At 38.5% G+C, this 23093-nt stretch overlaps 1 protein-coding gene across 1 annotated transcript; it reads right to left on the reverse strand.

The window, feature by feature from the left end:
* Positions 1-2731: 2731 nt before the first annotated feature.
* Positions 2732-21369, reverse strand: ctsk (cathepsin K). Its single transcript, XM_074653031.1, has 8 exons — positions 21240-21369; positions 19799-19922; positions 14413-14535; positions 11866-12018; positions 6938-7156; positions 5002-5167; positions 3805-3913; positions 2732-3586 (listed from the first exon to the last, which is right to left on the reverse strand). The coding sequence occupies exons 2-8, from the start codon at positions 19919-19921 to the stop codon at positions 3487-3489; spliced, it is 993 nt and encodes a 330-aa protein (XP_074509132.1). The 5' UTR covers position 19922; positions 21240-21369; the 3' UTR covers positions 2732-3486.
* Between the last annotated feature and the right edge of the window lie 1724 nt (positions 21370-23093).

Genomic DNA, 23093 nt, shown 5'->3' on the forward strand with positions numbered 1-23093 from the left:
AAGTGACTCATAAGAGCACAGAGAGAGGAGGAACTAACATGTATGAGGAAATAATGGGGCAAAAAGTTACTTGTTTATCTGGTTTTAAAGCCTGAAAGCCTCAAAACTGAACCAGAAACCAAGAATCACAAACCATGTTTCTGATAATAGAGAAGAGGATATGTTGTATGTATTTAAACACATTAAAACAATAACATTTATATATTTTTAAAACAAGTCCACTATAATAGCCCCTAGAGGCTGTCATGTGCATTACACCTAACAATACAAACCTTTTTGGATGAAACAGACAAGAAAGTGAGGATTTAAACCTGCAGTAGGTAGAATATTTTTGGCATCATTGGGCAAAAATGCCATAATAACCTTTCAGCATATTGTAATTCAAGTGTTCTGAGAGAAAACTAGACTTCTGCACCTCCTCATGGCTCTGTTTTCAGGCTTTAGAAAAGCTAGCCCATGACGGGAGACTTTCATTTTTCATTTCAAAATTATTTCGAACAAATAGTAGAATACAAAAAAAATAAAAGAAAAAATAAAGAAAAAAGAGAACGATCATATCAACAAGTGGACAGTCAGAAACGAGTAGTATTTACATACAATGAAAAGCATAAGAAAAATAAATTGTCAAACACTTGATGCCTTGATTTACATATTCCAAAAGGAGTGAGAGGAAGTATAAACTTATTTAATCCCACCCCTTCTCTATAAATCAGTTAATAATTATTAACCAGCTTCCTTATTGAGCCATACATATACTCTAATTAATTTTCCTAAATTTCTCTAACTATAATTATTATTATTTCTAATTAACTTTGGCCAATCACAGGTAATTTCAGAGAGAGAGAGAGCGTTCCTATTGGCTGTTCATTCAACGGAGGCAGCCGTCAATTACTCGCTGATCAAATATTAATCAATCTGTTACTTCTGTTACTGTTTAGCTTTAAAATGAGAAAGTTTGCTCCGGCTGGTGGGCTGTGCTTGGTATTTCCTCAACTGATCTCAACGTGGCGGCCCGGTCCCAAACGTTCTCATTTTATAGCTAAACAATACACTACAAGATGTTTCTGAAAACATTTGAGGCGAGAAATAGGCATTAGAGTAACATAATATTGATTCATATTTGATCAGCGCTGCCTAGTTTGACCGTTTGATCGGAGTCTACGGAGCTGCTCGGAGACGGCAAGGCTCCAGCTCAGCTCTGATTGGTTGTTTTCCTCCGGTCTGTGAAATCTTGCAGATGCCATTAGGAGCACCGGAGGATACTGAGGCATATGATTTTTCTTTTCAGATTACCTGTTTCATGCACTACTGTCAGGATATAGTGACGGATTTTATAAAAATTACTTTTTTTAATCATCTTTGCTCCGGTTCTATACCCACCACAGCTTTAACAGGATACAATGTTCTGTCAAAAGTTATTTTAGGTGAGTGAGATTATGAGATAACCTGAGGTAACCGAAGTTGACAATTTGTCCTGAGGGTGGAAAAAATGGAAATGAAAAACATTCCTCCAGTGGGGAAATTTCTGAATATGTTTGCACCACCATGTAGAAGTACATTTTTGGTTTGTCGGTGCAAATAGGAAGGTCAGGGAGGTCACTAAACTTGTTAGGATTCATCGTTTGGGATCATGACTGCGCTGCAACCGTAGTTGATAATTGCAGGGATGTGTGTGGTTCTGGAGCAAAGTGTGGGTCAAGAGGTGGTTGTGACCTGTGACCTGGAGGCCGGATCAAAGGTCACCACACCGCGTGGCGGTCTGCCAGATGTTGCTGAGGTTGCTGAACCAAAATGTTGGGTGGACGGATAGATAAACCCATTCTGCTACTAAATCAATAGGACTAAGATATGACCCCTGACATACAAATTGTGTAAGAGATTGTATTTAAATGATATGCTTTGTACCACATAGTTACACTATACACAGTTTGATACAACAGCATGTTATAATGTATATTATTTTGGATTATTTTTTAACTGTGTAAATTGACAAATATCTTTTAGTTTTTTTAGGACCTGATAGCTGATATTTTGTTTCACTATTCAATAAATTTATGCCAAAATGTCTATTCTTACAGGGGAATTTATTTTTATTTTCAAATGGAAAAACTGAAACTCTTCACTGAAATGTAGAGCTAAAAGAAAGCTAATACAACACATTAAATAATATAATAGTCAAAAACAATCCCATATGTTCTTAATATGTTTTGTTTGTTTATTACTTGAACATACTGTATGTTCTGTGCTGCACTACCTGACCAGAGATGTAACTTTTCAACACAAGACAAGCAGCAGCCGTGTTTTTTGTCAGAGGGCCATTTGTGACTTGGCCAAAGATACCACATGATACCAACATACTTTTACTATTGGCTTACTAGGCTTGTTAGAAGTAAGAACCGAACGTCAGATATTCCTAGAAAAAAAAAAAAACATTCATTCTGTGGAGGTATTTTTTTTTTTTTTTAAATATTCATTTACGTAAAAATATTATCAGTAAGACATTTAATATAGCAGCAAACAACTATTAGATATGTAAAGATATAGAGGAGTAATGTCTACCTGAGCAGAGAATGAAGTCACTCTCCCTCTCTGTGTGGAGGCAATCTGCTCTGAATTTACAAATTCACATCACATGATGTTACTTAAACACTGTAGTTTATTTGCTAAACTTTACATCAGTTGTGCTCTTTTCCTGTTTCTTCGGATTAGAATGAAGAATCCAAATGATGCATTTAACTTCAAAATGAAACCTTTATTCATAGAAAACATCAGTTTACAGTTTGATCATCAGAAAAGTGCTGAATACAACAACAACAACAACAAAAAGTCAATCAAGAGAAAAACTTGTTACGATTTTAAAAGAACTGTCTCTGCGTCGACAGGACAGGAGGAACTCCCATCGCCCAGCAATGTTTCCTGTCACAATGAATTGAAACTCTGTTAGTTCTCACACAAACTGTGATTAAAGCTAAAGGGACTGAAACTGTCGCCGACTTCCGGCTAATTACTGTGAAATGGTTGTACTGCCTGGTAGGTTTGTAGATTTAACTTGGCACTTTGGCACCAAACCAACCTGTGTTCTGGTGTAGGGTTACTAACACCATGCCTTGGAGGTACTGAATCTGTTTACAGTGGAGGTCTGCTGGTTTGAAGATAAAACTGAAAAATCTTAGTGGGTTCAAAGTGCTTCAAATAACTCAAGATAACCAGACGTCCTCGTCAGACATTTTTTAAGGACACGGGAATCCAAGTCTTCACGTAACATTTAGCCCTTTTTCATCACTGGATGAAGTTCATTCCAAAAGAGTCCAAGTTGAATTTCTGTTTATTGTATGGTACTGTAATGTTTGCTGTGTGAAAAACCTGCGTAAACACAAATCTTCTGTTATTGTCTGTAGTGGTTGCTGACATGTTGGAATGAACTCTGCGTACATTTTCGAGTGTATTATTTTGCGTAGTAGTCCAAGCAAAGCCACTTCATCCTCTTCACATGACGGGGTAGCTGGCGAGGTTGGCGATGCCGCAGAGGTTGCCGCGGTTACGTGCCATCATGATGAAGCCCTTCTTGCCCCATTCCTCGCCCCAGCTGTCAGAAAAAAAAAGACAAAAGATGAGATGGAAAGAAAGACACATGAGAGTTGTTGAGCATCGCCAAGGGTCAAACGGCATTTCAGCTCAATAGTTTGTCACCAACACGGCCGACAGAAGGCATCAAATCAACGCTACGCTAACAAACAACCTGTCGTTTCATTTTGGCGGCCTTATGAACCACCTGATGCCGCTCAGACAGGTGATGTGTCCCACCTGTTCTTGACGATCCAGAATTTCTTCCCCTTGGTGTTCACTCCAAAGCCCACTGCCAGCACGGCGTGATTGATGTCGTCTTTGTTACAGTTGCGGTCGTAGTAAACACCTGGGCACATGATGGCGTAGAGGAAGAGTGAGTGAGTGAGACATTCTGAGCTGGAAGTGCAGCTCATACAGTTTGTAGGTTGATTTCCCTTTTTGAAAATCAATTTATGAAATCTGATAGTTAGACAGTTAGATAGATAGTTCAATAAGCTTATTTTCCAAACATGAAAACCTAAATTCTGTTTTAAAGCCCTGTCCACACTGCCAGCAAGAAAACGCCCAGTCGGCAAGAAAAAATGTACCATGTTTCTACAAACCACGGATACGTTGTTTGTGTAAATTTTTTTGTCTTTTGTATGCTGACGTTTCATTACAATGAGCATTGTGTAGAGCCAGTGATGTAGCCTTGTAGCCTAAGGAGCGGCCGTTATTAAAAGTTACGTGGTATAATAAGGAGTATAATCAAGTACATTTTTTATACGACTTATGGTCTGCATATTATCCTGCAATAGCAATTCAATGCATCTACATTCAGTAATTATATCCCTATATAATAGCTTTTATTGGTAGTGGCGGAGTACGCCATTTCCACTCTGGTTTAATATTCATTGAGAGCTAACCCCGATCGTTCATCAAAAATACATCCACAAAACAAGACAACGGTCATGTTGGTCATTTTTTTCTGTCAGTGGACCAGATTGAGATCCGTCAGGGAGTGATGGAAGAAGACGGGGCAGCCACAGTGATCTGTTAGACGAAGAGCTGCAGGCGACAAGCTGCACACCTCAGCAAGTTCACCAACTTCTCTCTCTGTGCCCTGCTGCTGTGTGCAAAACTACTCATGCCGTGTGCAGCATAAAATCAGATCGCAGTTGCAATCATTATTTACTGACCTCTTATTTAAATAAACATGCCCATGCCTGGGACCTGTATAATTAAAACACACTTGCTGTTACTCCTGTTTTATCACAGAGTGAATGTCTGAGAGGTCCTTAGAAAAAGGGAATGATTTAAAAAATATTTAAAGGGCAAAAATGTACTAAACCACAGGTAAGATAGAAAATGTCCTTTTCCACAACACATTTCTGTAAAATGTTGTGTTGTGTTACATCATAATCAGTTTGTCTGCTGTTTGCATACATTACTGACCTCTCTGGTAGAACTGGAAGGTGCTCAGCGTGGCGTCGATGCCCACAGAGACTGGACCCGCTTTAAACAGCGCGACAGCCAGCGCGTGTTCGTCACCCACTGGGACCTCCTTGTAACCTTTGCACTGGGCTGCCATGCCTGTTGAATTGTAGCGGCAAGGCTGGTCCTGAACAAAACCCAAAGGAGGAGCAACGTGTTGAAAAAATTTGTTTCAGATTCCTGTATTCTCTAAGGATAAAAACTATGTTTAGAGCAAATTCAAGCTGAAAGAAGCTGTTTGCATGTTTGCAACCCCAAATAACAGCGCCCTCAACACAGAAATCCTTAGTACACCGCATGGTCATGGTCACAGACCTGAATGTTTTAAGATACTTTAGACAAAAGGAAATGCATAGCTGCAAAAAAAGTTGATTAATCAATTAGTTGATCAACAGAAAATTTAATAAAACACTTAATTGTTCAGGTTATTTTTTTAACAAGAATGGCAAACATTTGATCGTTCCAGGTTCTTAAATGTGTAGCTTTTCCTCGTACCTTGTACATTGCAATATATTGAATATCTCTGGGGTTTTGTAATGATGTTCGGATATTTGATGATGTCACATTGGTAAATTGTGATGGGAATTTTTACTCTGTTTTCTGAGGTTTTATGGAACAAATGAATAATAGATTAACAAAACAAACAAAAAAAGAAAATTGTCGGATAAATTGATAATGGAAATAATTGTTAGTTGCAGTCCTGTGCACCCAAACTTATTGCGGTCTTACTGTCACATGCACACTTCATGTGATTTCATGCGTCTGATCACAGCCTCGCTAAATTCCTACAGTCAATAGTGAGACTGCAGCCTTTAATCATTAACAAGCAGTTGTACTTCCTTATTGCACTAATAGATGACTAAAGAAGAAACTGTGTTTGCTTTGTAAGCCAATGGAAGAGTTTCCACCTCATCATTTCTGAAAAACCACCTCCATTCAGTCAATTGCTGCTGCTTAAAGGTCAGAATTAAATAAAGGGTATGACTGTGTTTTTTCGCTGTGTGTTGAAACGTGATTGTGAGTGTGACATCGTGTCAGCCAAATGAGGAACCACTGACCACTTTGGTTTCAGTCTGTCTGCAGCTCAGTCGATTTCTGGAAGTTGTCGTCATTTTAATTTTTTTGCACGAATACTGGGTTTTCTTGAGAAATAGACTTAGTAGTTTTCTCATGCTTGTACGTTCAATATGAAGGTCAAGTCAGCAACCACTTAGCTTAGCTTAGCATAAAGACTGGAATAGGGGAGAAATAGCTAACCTACCTGACTCTATAAATGACATCATCTGTTGTCCTTTGTAAAACTTTGATTTTTGTATGGGTTTAAACAAATTTTGTTACAGGTGGACAGGGTGTGGTTTTTGGGGACTCTTGGGTCTAAAGGTCAGGATAACTCAGCTTCTGCTGCTTTGATTTGACCATCAAAATCTGTTGTTCATAAGCACCTCAACAGCTAACTAAGTCCATGACAACTTTATATTTCTTGTTCCCTGTCTTAAAGCAAGATTATCCCCCAAATAGAAGTAAAACAAATCATATTAGGAGTGGAAAAAATCCCTTAAGATTTCATGTTGCACATGAACAATAGTTTGTAACAGTTGTCTCTTTTGTGCCCACAGTGTCAGAGTTGGAAACCTTTGGCTTGGCATTGAAACTGGTTCTAGTTGTGGTTTATGGCCACATAACAGGATGTCACACCAACAACAGTAAAATAACAAGTGTTACAACCCATGACAGGAAAGAGAAACGAAACATTCAAGGATGTGGTGGACAGTTCCTGTGTGGATGCTTTAGCTCAGTCTGAGGACATATGATACTTTACTAAGATGACTCAAAGTTTGTTTGGGTAAGACTTTGACCCACTGAGGAGAACGTTTAGGATTAATATGATATTTCTTACCTCTCCGACGTACGGGTAGGCCTCCTCAGAGTCAATGCCTCCATTGACCTGCACGTAATGGAAGGCGTTGGTCATGTATCCTCCTCCGCAGCCGTCATTCTCTGTGACGCAGTCCACCAGGTTCTGGGGACTGAGGTCCACCAGCTTACCCGTCTTGTTGGCCAGCTGGCCCTCGAGGGCCCCGGCCGAACTGAAGGCCCAACAGGAGCCACAGGAACCCTGTCAGGAGAGTGAGGTGGTTTGAGTTTGATGATATGCACACAGCCCCTGTTAAAGCCTCGCTGATAACAGCCAAGCAGACAGTGAGAGATAAATAATAAACTGAAAAAATGTTCTCTACTAGAAGGTGCACATGGTTGGATATTGGTATAAAATATGAATAAGTTTATTACTATCCAGGCAGGCAGGTATTTCTCTAAATCACAGAAGAAGAAAAGTATGACCAAACAGAAAATCAAGTTTGCAGAGTCCATAGTGAAAAAATGACAAACATTGTTCCAGCTTCTCATCTGTGAAGATTTGCAAATTTTTTTTTGTCATAATATGTGAGATTAAACAACATATCTTTGGGTTCTGAATTGTTTGTAGGCCTAAAGGAAGGGCTTTAGGAAATTGTTTTGTTTCTGTATTTTTTGACACTTTATAGATCACATTAATTGAGAAAGTAATTTACAGATTATCAGTAATAACGAAAAGAGCATTATCCCTCATCAGCCTGAGGGAAATCAAACTGATAAATGAGACACGAGTGTCTTCTCCTGTCTGTCCACTGAGAGGCAGACTTTGACAACTTTGATTCAAAAGACATTTCTGTTTGTTGTACCGAACAATGTCACTATTGCGAATGGTAGTGGAGTGGTGCATGGCACTGATATTGTGTTCAACGATTAAAAACCTGTGCTATGGTCATATCATATCATCATATAAAATGTCCATATGGATGTTAAATTAACTCAAGCAGATTAGGAATAACGTTTTGAAGGCAAGTACTGACATTGTTAGACATACATGATGTACACCCGAGGGCACAAGCAGAAAAGAAACCACAGTGTTCTTCCAACTTTGTGTTTGTATTTGCCCCTTTCCTGCTTCAACATGACAGTGTCTCCGTAAACAAAGCCAGCTCCATAAAGGTCTGGAAGAACTTGACTGGCCTGCACAGATCCCAAAACTTCAACCATCCAGCACCTTTTGGGATGACCTGATCACCCAACATCAGTGTCGGACCTCACTTTAACGCTCTGTGGCTAAATGAGAGCAAATCCCTGCAGCCAGGATCAACATCTGGTGTAATGTTCAGGTGTGTATACAATTAGCCATGTAGTGTATTTAACGATAGGTACACCTACATCCCCCTGACCTACCCAAAGTCTAATATAAACCAATATTTCAGCAGCTATTTTCATGAAAAAAAATCCTCTCATTTCACATCTGACAAATAGAGTTATGAAATCCAGATGTTAAAGCTGTGTTCCTCTCTGTCCTGTGCTGGAGAACAGAGCCACTCATGCTCTCTCAGTCTTGAAGTAGTAAAACACCTTCAGAGTCGTTGTCTGACTATAAATCCTCGCCCGGCTTTGAGTTAAAACACCTCTGCTGCTCCTCCTCAAGGAAAACACTGAGAACGTAATCTCATCATGTCACTGGAGGATGTTCTGAATGTGGCTTTGAGCTCTGAGTAGAACTGAAATCTGCCTCAAACAGACAAAAACATCAAGACACAATTCAGTCATCATGCTTCTGTAGGGGAGGAAGCAGCAGAGCTGTTAGTATGCACAGAGTGAAGTCAGACTGCTGCATAATTCATGAACAGTTCAGGAAGCAGCTCAATAAATCCTGTTTATAGCTGCAGGTTGATTTCCACCCAGCAGAGGGCGAGGGTGTCCTCCACATAATTGCGGTTAAAATGAAAATGAAAAATATAACATCTCAAATTACAGTTTTCTGGAATGTTTGGAGTTTTCATCTTTTTGTTTTTTTGCCTATTATTATATATTTCATATCTATTTACACTAAAATACTAAAACAAAGCATCTTGAACCATGATCTAATTGAAATAAAAATAAAAAGTGTGCTTTTACATTTTTTTTTTCTTTTTCTGATTACCTCTAAAAATAATCCCCCCAAAAATCTATCTATGTTCTCATCTTTGTCCTTTGTTTTTTGGTGCAGGGTTAAAAAAAAAAGAAGAAAAATCCAGACCGATGATATGGATACTAATATGAAGTAAATAAATGTACAAAAAAAATTATATTTGCACTAGAAAAATATAAAAAAGACTGTTTTTGTTTGCCAGAAACACTAAAACTAGATCTTAAAGTCAATTAAACTAAAAAAACAACAACAACAGCACAAAAAGTAACATTATATATTAAGTCAAAACTAAACAGCAAATGAAAAAATGACATTGAAAATTAATTATGAACCCTGCTGAGCCTTCAGTGCTTCAGTTCCAGCTCTGGAGTTCATTAGATAACATCACATCCTTCTGCTGCTAATCTGCCTGCTAGCAGAAAGCACAGATGTACACCATATTTCAATCTATCTACTTCCTATTCTGCTCAACCCTTGTTTACATAAATAAGGCCCGGCTGTCCAATCCCCTCATAATGACTAATTACATTTAATAACCTAACCCATTCTTTTGTTTTCAAAGTCCATTAGCGAGTGAGAACAGGCGGTTTTCCTCCAGCAGGTTACTAACTGGAATCGTGTGCTTCCGTTTTCTGGAGCATGAAGGAAGGTTGAAACTGGAGGATGTTTCCAGGTATTTTCTGAGGGCTTTTCTCCCTTTTTTTCATGGTTACAAAATACCACATACTCATCATCTCATTCAGCCTCTCAGAGGTCACATGCTGCTCTCTGGAGAGTGCCACGGCACCACTCACACATGTTTTGAGGATGTTTTGAATATTTTCATTCAAATTAACGAAAAATAAAAAGCCTTTTTGCTGTTGGGTGAAGACCTTGCTCATGTACTCATCTTTTCAAGGATTTCATAAGACCAATAGAATAAATAACCTGAAGATAAAGGCTGAAAAATCAATATAATAATTGTGTTTTCATAATTGGGCAGTATTATTTTATTATTTGCACAATAGACTTCTATCATGTTCAGGTAATAAACACTTGCTCAAGATACATACTGTATTTCTTATATAATATTTAGGGCTAAACATATTTAATCGCGATTAATCTCATGATTGTCCATAGTTAATGGTGATTAATCCCAAATTAATCGCACATTTTTAATCTGTTCGAAATGTACCTTAAAGGGAGATTTGTCAAGTATTTAATACTCTTATCAACATGGTAGAGGGCAAATATGCTGCTTTATGCAAATGTATGTACATATTTATTATTGGAAATCAATTTCACAACACAAAACAATGATGAATATTGTCCAGAAACCTTCACAGGTACTGCATTTAGCATAAATAATATGCTCAAATCATAACATGGCAAACTCAAGCCCAACAGGCAACAACAGCTGTGAGCTGTTGAGGTGAGAGGCCTTTGAAAATAGACATGCCGGCTTTTCCTTTCAAAAATGTTGCGTAAGTTTGGAGAGTTATTTAGCCTCCTTCGTGACAAGTTAGTATATGAGTTTGGTTCCTTCGGGGTGGATGGGTCAAACAAACACAGGACTTTCACCTATGAGACCGCTGTTTGTGTCCCATGGGAAGGTTACTCTTGTTACGTAACATTACATAAGAAAGTCCTCTAAGAGCGGTTGTTATTTATTTACGCTAGTAAATGTTGTTACGATTGTGTCATGTTTCTAAACATAACTAAGTAGCTTTATTGCCTAAACCTAACCAATCGTTTCACAACGTTAACCACATGGCATTGTGCATTTTTACGAGCGTGATACGAGTCTGATATGAAACGTATTTATGAAACCTGATTTTAGTTCAGAAACGTCGACATTCAACATAGCCTATCCCGTGGTTTGCAGAAACTACTGGGTTGTTTTCTTTATAAGTTCCCGTCTGATGTCGTTATTTTTGCTTCTGTCTGTAACAGCCACATTTCCCCACAGAAATCAACGAAGCCTTGTGTTTCCTTTTCAGCATTTTGCCTGGAACCAGCCTTGGGAAGTTTTTTTGTTTCCCCCGAAGCACTCAAACAAACACCATCACACGCCTAAAATCCAACAGAACATCTATCGGTAGATTTCTTCCTTGTCTGAAAACTACTGACAGGAATATGACAGCTACAAAAATACATAAATTCCTCCACTGTGAGACACTCTTCCTGTTTTGATACTTAGGAACTGTGATACATAGTTTCAGTCTGAGTCCGATGTCCTCTCATGTCCCAGGTCTGTTTTAGTTGCTGTGCTTACTGTGGTGTATTTATTGTATCATGTTATAATCAGCTCTTGATCATGCTGGACCTGTTGGACCTGTTGGTCTATTACACAAACTCCGTCCTTACTTTCATTCTTATGATTTGTTTGGTCGTCATGTTTCCAGAGGGTAATGAGGTTTGACGTTTCTTCCACTTCCCTGAACATTCATTAACTTGGCTTTCATTATAGCTACCTGAACAGGATTCAACAGGACAAGAATCAGCTTATGGAGGCCGCTTTGCTCTGATCTTTATCGGAGGTCGAGAAGTTAAGCATTCGTGCATTCACCACACAAACCTAGTTTGTCTTCATCCTTGAGGTCTTTTCTCTTGTTAAACAGAAAATGATTTCAAATAGTATATTTAGTTTTTACAAGAGGCGTCTTCAAAGATGAGGACAAAAACTACAAACTAAAAACTACATCGTTTCATGTGCTGCAGAATAGTTCCCCAGAAAGCCGCCCAAAAAACAACCACACCTTAAAGCTCCCATGAACTGGATATGCAATAAGTTGAATCACAGTTTGTGCAGTTTTTACTACAAGGGTTGAGATGTGTACTAGATGACCTCTGACCTGGTTCTTCACTGGAGTCACCATGCCCATCTTGCGGTAGTCAAGAGTTTTGGGAAGCTTAGACACCCTTGGGTCCACCTCCATGGTGAAGCCGGGCTCCCTGTTCACGGGGACCTGCAGGCCGGTCATCTTCTCGGACACTTCCTCGGACGTCTGCATGAACAGACACACACAGTTAACATTTTACATCATGGTTCAGGTTTCAGGGATGTTTCTTTTCCTGCTCTCCTTCGGAAAAAAGAAGAGTGCAACAGCAGGCAGAGTTTCTTGATCAAAAACAAGTTAAGGGTTACAGGTTTTATCACTCTCTGACAATAGATGGTATGAAGCTTTCCTTAGTTCCTGGAATAATCTTGTGAGATAGAAATGTGTTGGGACGGGAACAAGAGAAGAAGGGTAGAGGGGATTTATTTTTAGACTTAAGACAAGAACAAGTAAAAGAAGATACGGCTGGGGGAGGATTTGATTCAGCAGGGTGACGGAGGATGAAAACAATTTCATGAAGAGATGGGTTTTACAGTTTACTCCGAAGTGAGATGTCATTTTGTGTACTGTACCAATGTCAAAAAGGGACACCAGAGGGTCATAAAAGTGCACGTAAAAAAAGATTTACAAAACAATGACATAAAAGAAGAAGAAGACAAGGCGGATAAGAGCAAAAGAGGAATTGAAATAAGTGATTGCTGATTATACAATAAGCAATTATTTAAAAAATATCCTGCCATTTATTATTATTATTATTATTATCATAATCCCCCGGTGCTTTCATTACAGCTCAGTATGCAAACAGAGAGATCATTACGGGAAGAAATACAGACCATCTGGTCATTTCTTTCATTTCACTTAAGAGCTTTAATATGAAAATGGAAACACATCCTTAATTTCCCGGCCACCTGTTTCTACATAAACATGAAATTCATCCAGGATTCGTGGATCTGTATACATGTTCCTGTCACTAATAAATGAGCCCAACCACTGGCATGCTGTTTTTTTTTACGCAAATTGCTTTCCACCCATTTTTGATTTACAGCTTGTTACAGCCGGCATATTGATGCAGAAAAAAACATCAGTCATGACCCGCTCTGACACACACATGTCACTGACTCTGACGCTGATTTAAGGACTCCATTGTGTTTCACCTCAACGGGCTCACAGCATGCACAAGTGAAGCAAAAACCAGAGATGACAGCAGCTAAACGCCAAAACTGCTGAGGAGAATATGAATCTCTGACACTTAGGAGCTGGTTTCACTACAAAAACAGGATTTTCACAAATAACGGATCAATTGTCACTTGCTCCAGTTGCTAATGGCAGCCGTATCTCAGACTGTAGCTGAAAATAGGTCAAAGCTGATTGATCATCTAGAGCTGCAATGATTAGTCGATTGGCCACGAATTTATTGGCAACTATTTTCATAATCAATTAATCGTTTTAGTCAAGCAAACTGATGTGACGTTTATCTTTGTCATACAGTACATGCAGCAGCGTAGTTGAGATTGGTCCCGGTGCAGACAATTGCTATGTCACCGTGCAGCTCCCATCCTGCAAACCACAAGCCTCAGCACTACGGACAGCAGCCGAAGAGCCACTCGTTTTGTTGCGTAAACCTAACTGCTGCCGTTACCGTAGTTTTGTTGCCTAAACATAATCGTGGTAACGGTGTGGCGCTAAATGTTACGCGAAAAGCTGTTTCACAATGTTAACCCCGTGGTGTATAAAAGACAAACAAAAAGCCTTAAATGCATTATCATGACACGCGGAATCTCCTTAAAATGTCGTGCTATTTATATTCCTTCCCATGAGATCAGGTTGCTGATCAGCACCATAGACAGCAGCCAAAGCGCCAAATTTATCAATGCTAATCTAGAAGACTCTGAAAAGGTTGATGCGCAAGAGGGCCGAGCTACAATAATGAACTTGCAAAAAATGTGTTGTCCTACGTGGGCCCCTGTGCAGCTGCAACGGTTCCACCACATGACAGTTGGTATTTTTTTACTTCATTAACCTGAGCCACTGATATCATGGTGATTTGATTTGGTGATTAAGTCGAAACTATAACTGAAAAGTTACGGAAACAAACTGGACAATTTAAAAAACTGGTCTCTGTCATTGGATACCGTGCATCTTGCTGTCAGTTGATACTAGTGTTCCATATACTTCATGAAATTCATGTCTTTCAACATGGCTACTATGTCAAATTAGCTGATTATAGTGCCAGGATTTGGTCATAAACATGTCAGGGTCTACCTTGAACATCAATCAATCACAGCTTGCGTTTTTTCACTTGAATGGCATGCAAAGGTAATCAGGTAGGAGAGGCCAGAAATAGACTTCTGGGAGCAGAAATGTCAAAAACCATCATATCTGTAGCATCACAGAGCGTGTTGTAGATGATGTCAAAGTACACAAGAGAAGGCTAAAGAATGATAAGACCTTGTGAAGCAGAGTCCTACAGATAGAGTCGTTTGTCTTCCACGATGACACCCTACAGCATAATACAGCAAATTGAAATGGGGCCTCAAACTTGCGAGACTGCTTCAGACTCACCATGTCGCCCAAGTGGTTCATCCCCAGCTCGTAGGAGTGCATGCCCAGTTCTGCCTCCTGGTTGTGGGCTTCAATCATACGTGCATTCTTCTCCCAGATGGCCCTGCGAATCCCCTCCTCATCCTGAAACAAACAAGTGCAATGTGTCACTTTTTGAGTCAAAGCAGAAACTGGACACAAACTGCGTGACGTACAAAGGATTGTGGGATATTGGGGGCTGGTTGTGTCTTCCAAATTCAGACAATAAAAGTCTGCATTGATTGTCAACATTTGGAAACATTTATTACGTCTAGAAATATAAAATCCCTCAACAGGGTCACAGCGAAAGAGGCATTTATTTCACCTGAGCTATCATAAGGAGGTCATAACATATGCAGATTCTTCAATCACCTATATTTCAATATTCCTGTGTTAACACCTGACAGCTTCAAGAAATTAATCTGAGCAAATAGGGCAAATTTACGTTTTAATTAGCAAAGGAAGGAAGCTTGTCTGTGTTAAAGCCCCATTTCATTAATTAGGCCAATTAAACCAGTGCACGGCCACATAACAATCTTCCCCAGTACAGCTTATACAGCAACATAACTGTCCAATGCAATTGTAATTTGCATTAAAATATTGCTTTATCCTTTATTTTTTAGAATATTTACATCTCACCACCACTGTATGTGTCTATTAAGTAAGAGACTGATTTGCATTTCGTCCGACACAATATGGGAATGAGATACAGCCAAGTGCTTGGTTGGTTACCTAAAAAACATCCATGCTCTACTTAGTATTCGTGGTCTTAACAACCATTAGCATAACTATAATGATTATTTCTATCTTGATAGCCATTCCAGTAATGGAAAATGCAAATGATGCGAGGAGACTTTGATTCTATTACAGTGATGTCAGTTCAAGGAGGGTTGAATTAGAGGGACTGTTGGAGGAATACTGATTGAAATCACCACGAGAGAAAAAGAGAGCGAGCTGCACTGTGTTTTCTGCTGACACACACATTGTACACATTATATCAAGATAATGACTACATGAACACATACATTCAAATAAATACATGCAGATAAAAACAACAAAGCACACAATCTCTCATACTGTACATGAACTCTCTAAGCACTGTAGATAAAGTGCACACATGCATCTGTGCACACACACACACACACACACACACACACACACAGACAGACACAAACACACATAGTCCACAGCTGTGGAGTGGTGACCTCTAGCCAGGGGTGAAGAGCGGAGGCATACAGTAACAGATGCTCAGTGAGCGAACAAGAAGTAAATCTGTAGTCTGCTCTGGTTTAACACCAACTAAACCACATTTTCTTCCTCCTTCGCAGCCAGGAGCTACAACAAAATCATAAAAAAAAGATGACTGGGGATTTTTTGTGACGGGGAAACTGAGAAAGGAGGGTAAAATATAGAGTGTCAGGTGAGAGGAGTTTCCATTGTTGGAATTTTATTGAGTTTCCACTGTTGGAAATTTATGACACCAGCTGACTGCTATATGCAATACAATACGATATCAAAACTAATGGCTTAAAGGTCACATGTCATGCTCACTTCCAGGTTCATACTTTTATGTAGGGTTTCTACTAGAACATGTTTAATGCTCAAAAAACATATTTTCTCATATAGTGTCTGTCTGAATATACCTGTATTCACCCTCTGTCTGAAACGCTCCGTTTAAGCGCCTGTCTCCTTAAGCTCCCCTCATGAAAAAGCCCAGTCTGTTCTGATTGGCTTGCGAGAAAAATATGGTGCACCTTTACAAAGGTAGTTCTCAAGCAGTGGGCGCTATATGTTACGTTGTGTTATGTTGATTTCCATATGTATTTTCCTTAGTTTACGTACTTATTTTAAGCCCAACCATGATGTTTTTCCTTAACCTAAGTGGTTTTCTTTCCTGAACCTAAGTTAATGGTTTTCTTTCATGAACCGAACTGTGGACATTTGCATGGCGTCCTAATGACACACAAAAAGGCTAAACTGTGTAGTCATGACATGCAGAATGTCCGTGTAATTCCGTGCTATTTATACGTCATCCCGTGAGACCGGGTTTGGATGTAACATAGGAAAAGCAGCCAAATCTGATTGCCTTGTTGTATCACATGTTTTCTAATCCAGGCAAATGTAGATTGACTGGGTTGTCTTATTTTAACAGTTTGTGGGTTGGTAGGCACTCCAGATACAAAAAAATTTATGAACACAAGCACTGAAAAAGTGAGTTTTTCATGATATGTCCCCTTTAATTTAACCTCAATTAAAACCTAAATTAGCAAGCAAAGATGAGGCATTTTTGTCCATGTGATTTCAGTTGATAAGCCCAGTTAAAATGCCTTTATTTGCCTGGTTAAACTTAATATGACCTCCTTAATCAAGCTAAAAAAAAGGTTTGGCAAAAGTGGGTCTACTAAAGCCTTTTGGAAATTAACTTTTCTGAATTACTGGCTAAGGATGAGAAAGATAAAGCGACTGTAAATTCTCATTGTGCACGTCCTGCTTTACTTTTGGTTCTCTGTTATCTATCTCCATCTGTCTTGTTTCTCCGGGCCAAAACAAGGAAGTAGAGCAACTAGTGCTGGCTTAACATTTCTTGTTTTTCCAGTTGACATTGTTTCCCGCAGTACAAAGCCTATTGCATTTCTGGTAAAAGAAAAACACGATGGCATTTTTTAACATACGTGTTAAAGATTTACAGTTAATGATGTTAGATAGCACTGTAACTTGTAGAGAGGAAGTAGCTGCAGTGTGTTGTGGACAAACTGTACACACATCTGTCAGTACTGCATCTTGTTTTGACAGATAGTATGTTTCTCTTGTATTACCAGAAGTTAGTGATGGAGCAGGCATCTTTTCTTCCTCACAAAACTCAAACCAGAAAGTTTACTCTTTTAAAAACAGAGACCTGGTTTGTTATCCTAAATGCTTTGAGCACAGATGACAATTGACATTGTGATTAGTTTTACTATTCTAATCGTACTGGTGGGGATGTAGACGCTCTTATAAATTAGATCTCAACTAGAGCAGAACATAACAATAAGGAAACATTACAGAGTTAGAACCATCTCTTCCGTAATGGATTTGCAGTTTACAAACCCCGGTCTCTGGCATTGAACCCCTGCACTTTGTATGCCTCATATCATCTCCAATCACCTCCACAAGACATCAGGGAAAATAACTCTGGCAGCAATTATGTTTCTTTGCAAAAAGTAATTGGGAAAACAAATTAGTAGTAGGTCTCCATTATATAAATTGAGTTTATTGGAGACAGGATTCATCAACTCTAATTCACCTATTTATTAAGGTACATTTAACCTGATGAACTAGATGGTTTGTTACACTGAACCATCTGAGAAGCCGTCATTGGAAAGTGTTTGGAAAAGGGCAGGTACTTTCAAAAACACTTGGCAGGTGATTGGATGAACCATCTGTCAATCAAACTCTTGCTGAAGCCAGTCAGGAGAAGAGCAAAAATATGTTTTCCATTGAGAAAAGCCTTCAGTGATGTTCTTTGCTCTTCCTCCAATGAAGAAATGCTCTTTAGTTCTGATAAAACTGATGTTAGTGCAGCATCTAAACTCTTCAGTAGCGCCATTGTTGTTTAGAATTAATTGCCTCTATGTGTTGCGTCACACACACCTAAACCATGCCAGTAGCTTCTCACAGGACGCTGATTGGCCCGAACCACTGCAGTTCAGACACAAATACATTACTTGAAAACTGGACAAGATGGATTTTCATGTGATCTCATGCGTGATCTTGTTATATTGCAAGAATCCAGTTGCCATGATGACAAAAGGAACTTGACAAGGGTGTCCATAGCTCTCTTTGCTAATTTTTAACCTATTGCCTCTGCAATACACCAAAACATAAACATGTCAGATGTCCCAGTTGTTACGAATAATCACAAAAAGCTGTCTGTATGCTGATGATATAATATTATCCATTTAGACACCACAAATAGAAGTATCTAGACTTAAACAATCTTAACATTTTGGTGGACTGGCAGCACCAAATCTTTTAGAATACTTTACTACAGTATATAATGAAATGGATACAACTTCATTGCAGTTGCTCTTGGATACAAACAGATTTTCTGAAGCAACAACAATCCATGAATTACCTCCTGCACATTGGTAATATTCTCAAAACAAACTGCAGCAAACTTGTAACAATATCTGCAAATCATTGAGGTCTGGTTAAAATCTAACTCTCACATCTGGACTAACCATTTACCTTGCTGTTTTTATCTTTTGGATTTTACAGTCAACAGTAAACCCTCCAACTCCATTTTCATCTTTGAAATAAAAAGGAATAATGAGCTATTTGAATCATTTAACGACAAAAATAAGACCACAAACATACAACTACCAACAGAACAACAAAGCCAGTCAAATGGAGATTTAGTACAAGTTACTTAAAAGTCCTATGAGGAGGATCTGCTTTGTTTAAAGTTCTCTCAACAGATGCATCTTCCCGAATAAATATCCACCAGACCGACGTCAGCAGAGAGAGAGGAGACTCATACTGAACTGACTGACCGTTAAATCGAGTCAGCTGTAAACAGACAGTGAGTCAAACACAAAGACGTCCACATGTTGAGCAATTTACTGAAGCACAAAGAGAACAGAGAGAGAGATAAGACGGAACACAAAAAGCCAAAAGACAGAAAGAAGAGCTGAATAAATGCACATCTATACATTTGCACATACAGACACAGCTAAGGCGATAAAGTTACTGACACTTTCAAAATAAATGTTCTGGTGAAAGACTTTGAAGGTTGGCATTGAAAAGGGAAATTGTTCATTAAACTCAACTGTGGTGCGCTTTTTCTCTAGAACAACGGAGACTCCAGCGACAATGAAAATTTGACATCCTTTCCCATTAATGTCAGTCTGATGTTTCCCTCTGTCACTCTACTGCGCCCCCTTTCTTGGCTCTTACTTTTGATTGAACTTCTATAAAAAGAGGTGCAATCCTTAAGGAATTTGCAACTCTGCAAATCCCAACTTGAGTTAAGACGTGGTCTGTTAATAAAATACGAGAAGTCACCACAAGAGTACACAGAGTCATTGAAGTATGCAGCTTATAAATTAGTACTTTTCTTTGTCTCTGACCTTTTCTTTTCACTGTCAGGCATCAAGTTGTGCAATTTTCCCCAGTTGAGGCAAACATCCCAAAGCAAGTCATAAGAGACTTGAATAATAAATGTCATGGGACCAACAGCATTGCCGTTACAGAGATGTACGTTTTAAGAAGTGGAATCATGGTGGTTTTAGATATTGTTATGGTTGTGATGTGCAACAAATAGCTTTTTTTCTGGGATAAGAGTGTTTGTCAAACCTTTCATACACAGTACACACTGGCAGAGACTTACCAGGCCATTATATTCTCTCCTGTGTGTGATCTTCCACGATTCCCACTGGTTGTCCAGAGTGGCTTCATCCAGGTGGCTCAGAGCTGAGGCCGCCAGCAGCAACACGCATATACACTGCAACATCCTGAAAGAGGTTACATACATCAAATATGGGCAACAAATACAGAGGTGTGAGAGTCAAAGCCACTACAACAAATAAAAGGATATAAAGTGAAACATCACATTGTATGGGTTTCTGTAGACTGGTTTTACTGTCACATGATGGTTTTACTCACGTGCCATCGAGGACAATGAGCATGCTAGTTTTGAATTTTAAGGAAACCCAGCAAAAGCTGACAATGAAGATAAGAGCTGCATCCTGTCCAGAGATCAGTGGCATGCAACAACTTTTTCGACCAAAAACATGATCAAATTTGAAGATAATGAATATCGTCTGTCAGTAGTTTACATATGAGTACCAGACACCAGATACAGAATAAAAAAACAACTTTTTTGTTGTTGTGTTGGAAAAGTTCACTTGCTTTCTCATCAAGGATTCAGACACTTTCTCATTGCTTTTTCAACTCCAGACTTCGAAATTCACAGCAGTCTGCACATTTTTCTCCACCTTTGCTTCTCTCTGCTTTTTTTTGCCATCTGTCATTCATTAGCGTTTCCCTTTTTCTCTCTCGTTTGTATTACATCCTGCTTCTAATCTGCATTTGTGTCCATTGTTTCCAGTAAAGGTTGTCGACCTGTTAAGGTTAACTAAACTGAAAGCAGTAAACAAACGGTTTCCTTTAACTTTGAGGCTGTGTGAACTGAGTTGCTTTCTTTACACTGTCTACTTCCTACACACATTGATTATATCTAGTCTGGCTTCACCCTTGGGTGAGTTGACGGAAATTTAAATAGCAGGGTTTCATGATCTATGCAAATAATTTATAGTTAATCTAAATATGTGCACTGTGTTGTGTTGCTGTATGAGTCATACAAATTCTCCTTGTGGTAGTTTCTTTGTTCTTTAGAAATAAATTCATGTCATTGTATTTTTCCAGAGTACGCCACATTAACTCTGCAGAGGTCAAAACAGCTCCCAGTTAAGGCGCAGAGCTGACTTCCAAAACTCTTTCTATTAGGGTGCAACTGGGTCAAAATCATTCTCTAATCCTAATCCTATTAACACTAATTACTTTCTTAGCTGACACAAATACTTATATGAGTTTATCTGAGCCTGCATTCAAAGGAAAGAAGTCTTAAGAGTCAAACTAAAGAAAAAGCAGTGCCTGTAATGAGGAGAACTCTGTTTCAGTTACAGAGTTGGTTTCAATTTAGTGCAACACATTAGTATTACTCAATTTGAATCCCTTTAGACTGATTTTTACAACTCTAAGACTAACCCTGTTCAAGAGAAGGAATTCACAAAACTGAAAGGAAAAACTCAGTAAACAATACACTGTACCTTGAGTCCAAAAGGCAAAGTTTGGTGAAGTTCTCTGAGTGCGACACTGTCTTCCTCTACTGTCTAAGTAGGTCAGAGTGTGAGTTTATATGGGTTGGATTTTGAGGAAGTACAACGGGAGCTCCAGGTCTGGGGAGGAGTTTCTGTTTTTTCCACGCAGGGGAATTACATCTGGTTTCACTCAACTAGCAAAGATCCCTGAACACAGATGGTGTCAGATTACACAGTCGTGTCTGAAAACTTCACAGAGGCTGGCTGTGAACTCAGAGCCCTGCTGCATTCTGGGGCACTGCTTTAAAAATGAATAAGGCTGTTGGATTTTTAATAGAGGCGTCTTGAGCTACATTCTTATCCTAACCTCACAACCTCCCAACATCACTTGTATTATAAATCAGACCATTGTAACATATGAACAAGTTCTTAAGAATCAATATATGAAAGAGGAAATACTTTTAACTTTGAAGCAGTCTGCTTTCAAGTCTATACTAAATCATTTTGAAGAATAATTCTGTATTGAATGTAGATGAATGGATGGACCTTGAGACCTTACTGTAGGAACCAAGGAATGCTTTACCTTTTTACTCCGCTCATGCATTTTCCCCAGGTGCAGTCATGTCTATTCATGTTACTTTGGAGCTGCAAAATTGTTCCTTTATAAGAGGAAACTGAAATGATATTCAACCAGATGTAATGGCACTGGCGAGGTGCAACGTTGTGTTAAAGCCTGCTGTTTATTTGTAATCCTCCTGACATGTAAAGTTTAATACTGCAGGGTTTATATCATTGACAGTGGTGGAAAGTAACTAGTAAGTACATTTACTTAAGTACAATTTTCAGTTTCTTGTACTTTACTGGAGTATTTACATTTGATACAACTTTAAATTTCTACTCTACAAGGCTATATGTCCAAAATAAATTCTTAATATATAATATAATCAACTAATAAATGATGATGTATTATTATAGGTTAAGCTACCCAGCAGTATATAAAGTCATTAACATGAACTGCAACATTTAAGTGATTAACACATTGATAAGTCAATAATTATAATGCAATAACATAATAGATATTATTCTGCATAATGAGTACTTTTACTTTTTGTACTTTAAGTATATTTTGATGCTAATACTTTTGTACTTTTACAAGAGTACAATTTTCAATTCAGGACTTTTACTTGTAACAGAGTATTTCTACTGTGGTATTGAAACTTTAAAAGAAGTAAAACATCTGAGTACTTCCACCACTGATAGTTGATTTTCAACCATGTCTATTTGACATTCTGTCTATATACTACTAATTTGTTTTGTGAGTTATGTTTTTGTATTGTAGAAAGTACATCACTACTTCACTTCGGCTCATATGAGACTCATGATACTGACATTTTGTAATAAGATGATTTTCATAAATCAGCAAACATATCTCCTTTTTTAATACACATTTTGAGCCGTAGAGACAATAAATACAAAACTAACATTATACACCTTCAAAACTCCTGGATGACATATGAACAGGTGTTATTCATGTTGCAGAGTACAGGCTTATTAAGCTTATGTAAAACACCGACTTTATTATCTGCATGAATTGAAATGCATGTAGAAAAAAACATAGAAAATAGGATGGGGTATAGAGAACACCTGAAACCACAGTAAATGTGATGGGTTTTGTGTGTTATGATATCCTACCATAAACATTTTTACGTTTTAATACATTGTGGAATCTGACAGTTGTAGTGGAAAGACAGTACATCAAAAAAAAGGAAGACATTTGTGTCTTTCCATTACAGACAATGTTGGTGCCAAGATTACAACACCTTTGTTTAAGCCTATATTTAAGTATTCTTGGATGACACCTGC

Source organism: Sebastes fasciatus, chromosome 12 (assembly GCF_043250625.1).
Source record: "Sebastes fasciatus isolate fSebFas1 chromosome 12, fSebFas1.pri, whole genome shotgun sequence".
NCBI classification, from domain to species: domain Eukaryota; kingdom Metazoa; phylum Chordata; class Actinopteri; order Perciformes; family Sebastidae; genus Sebastes; species Sebastes fasciatus.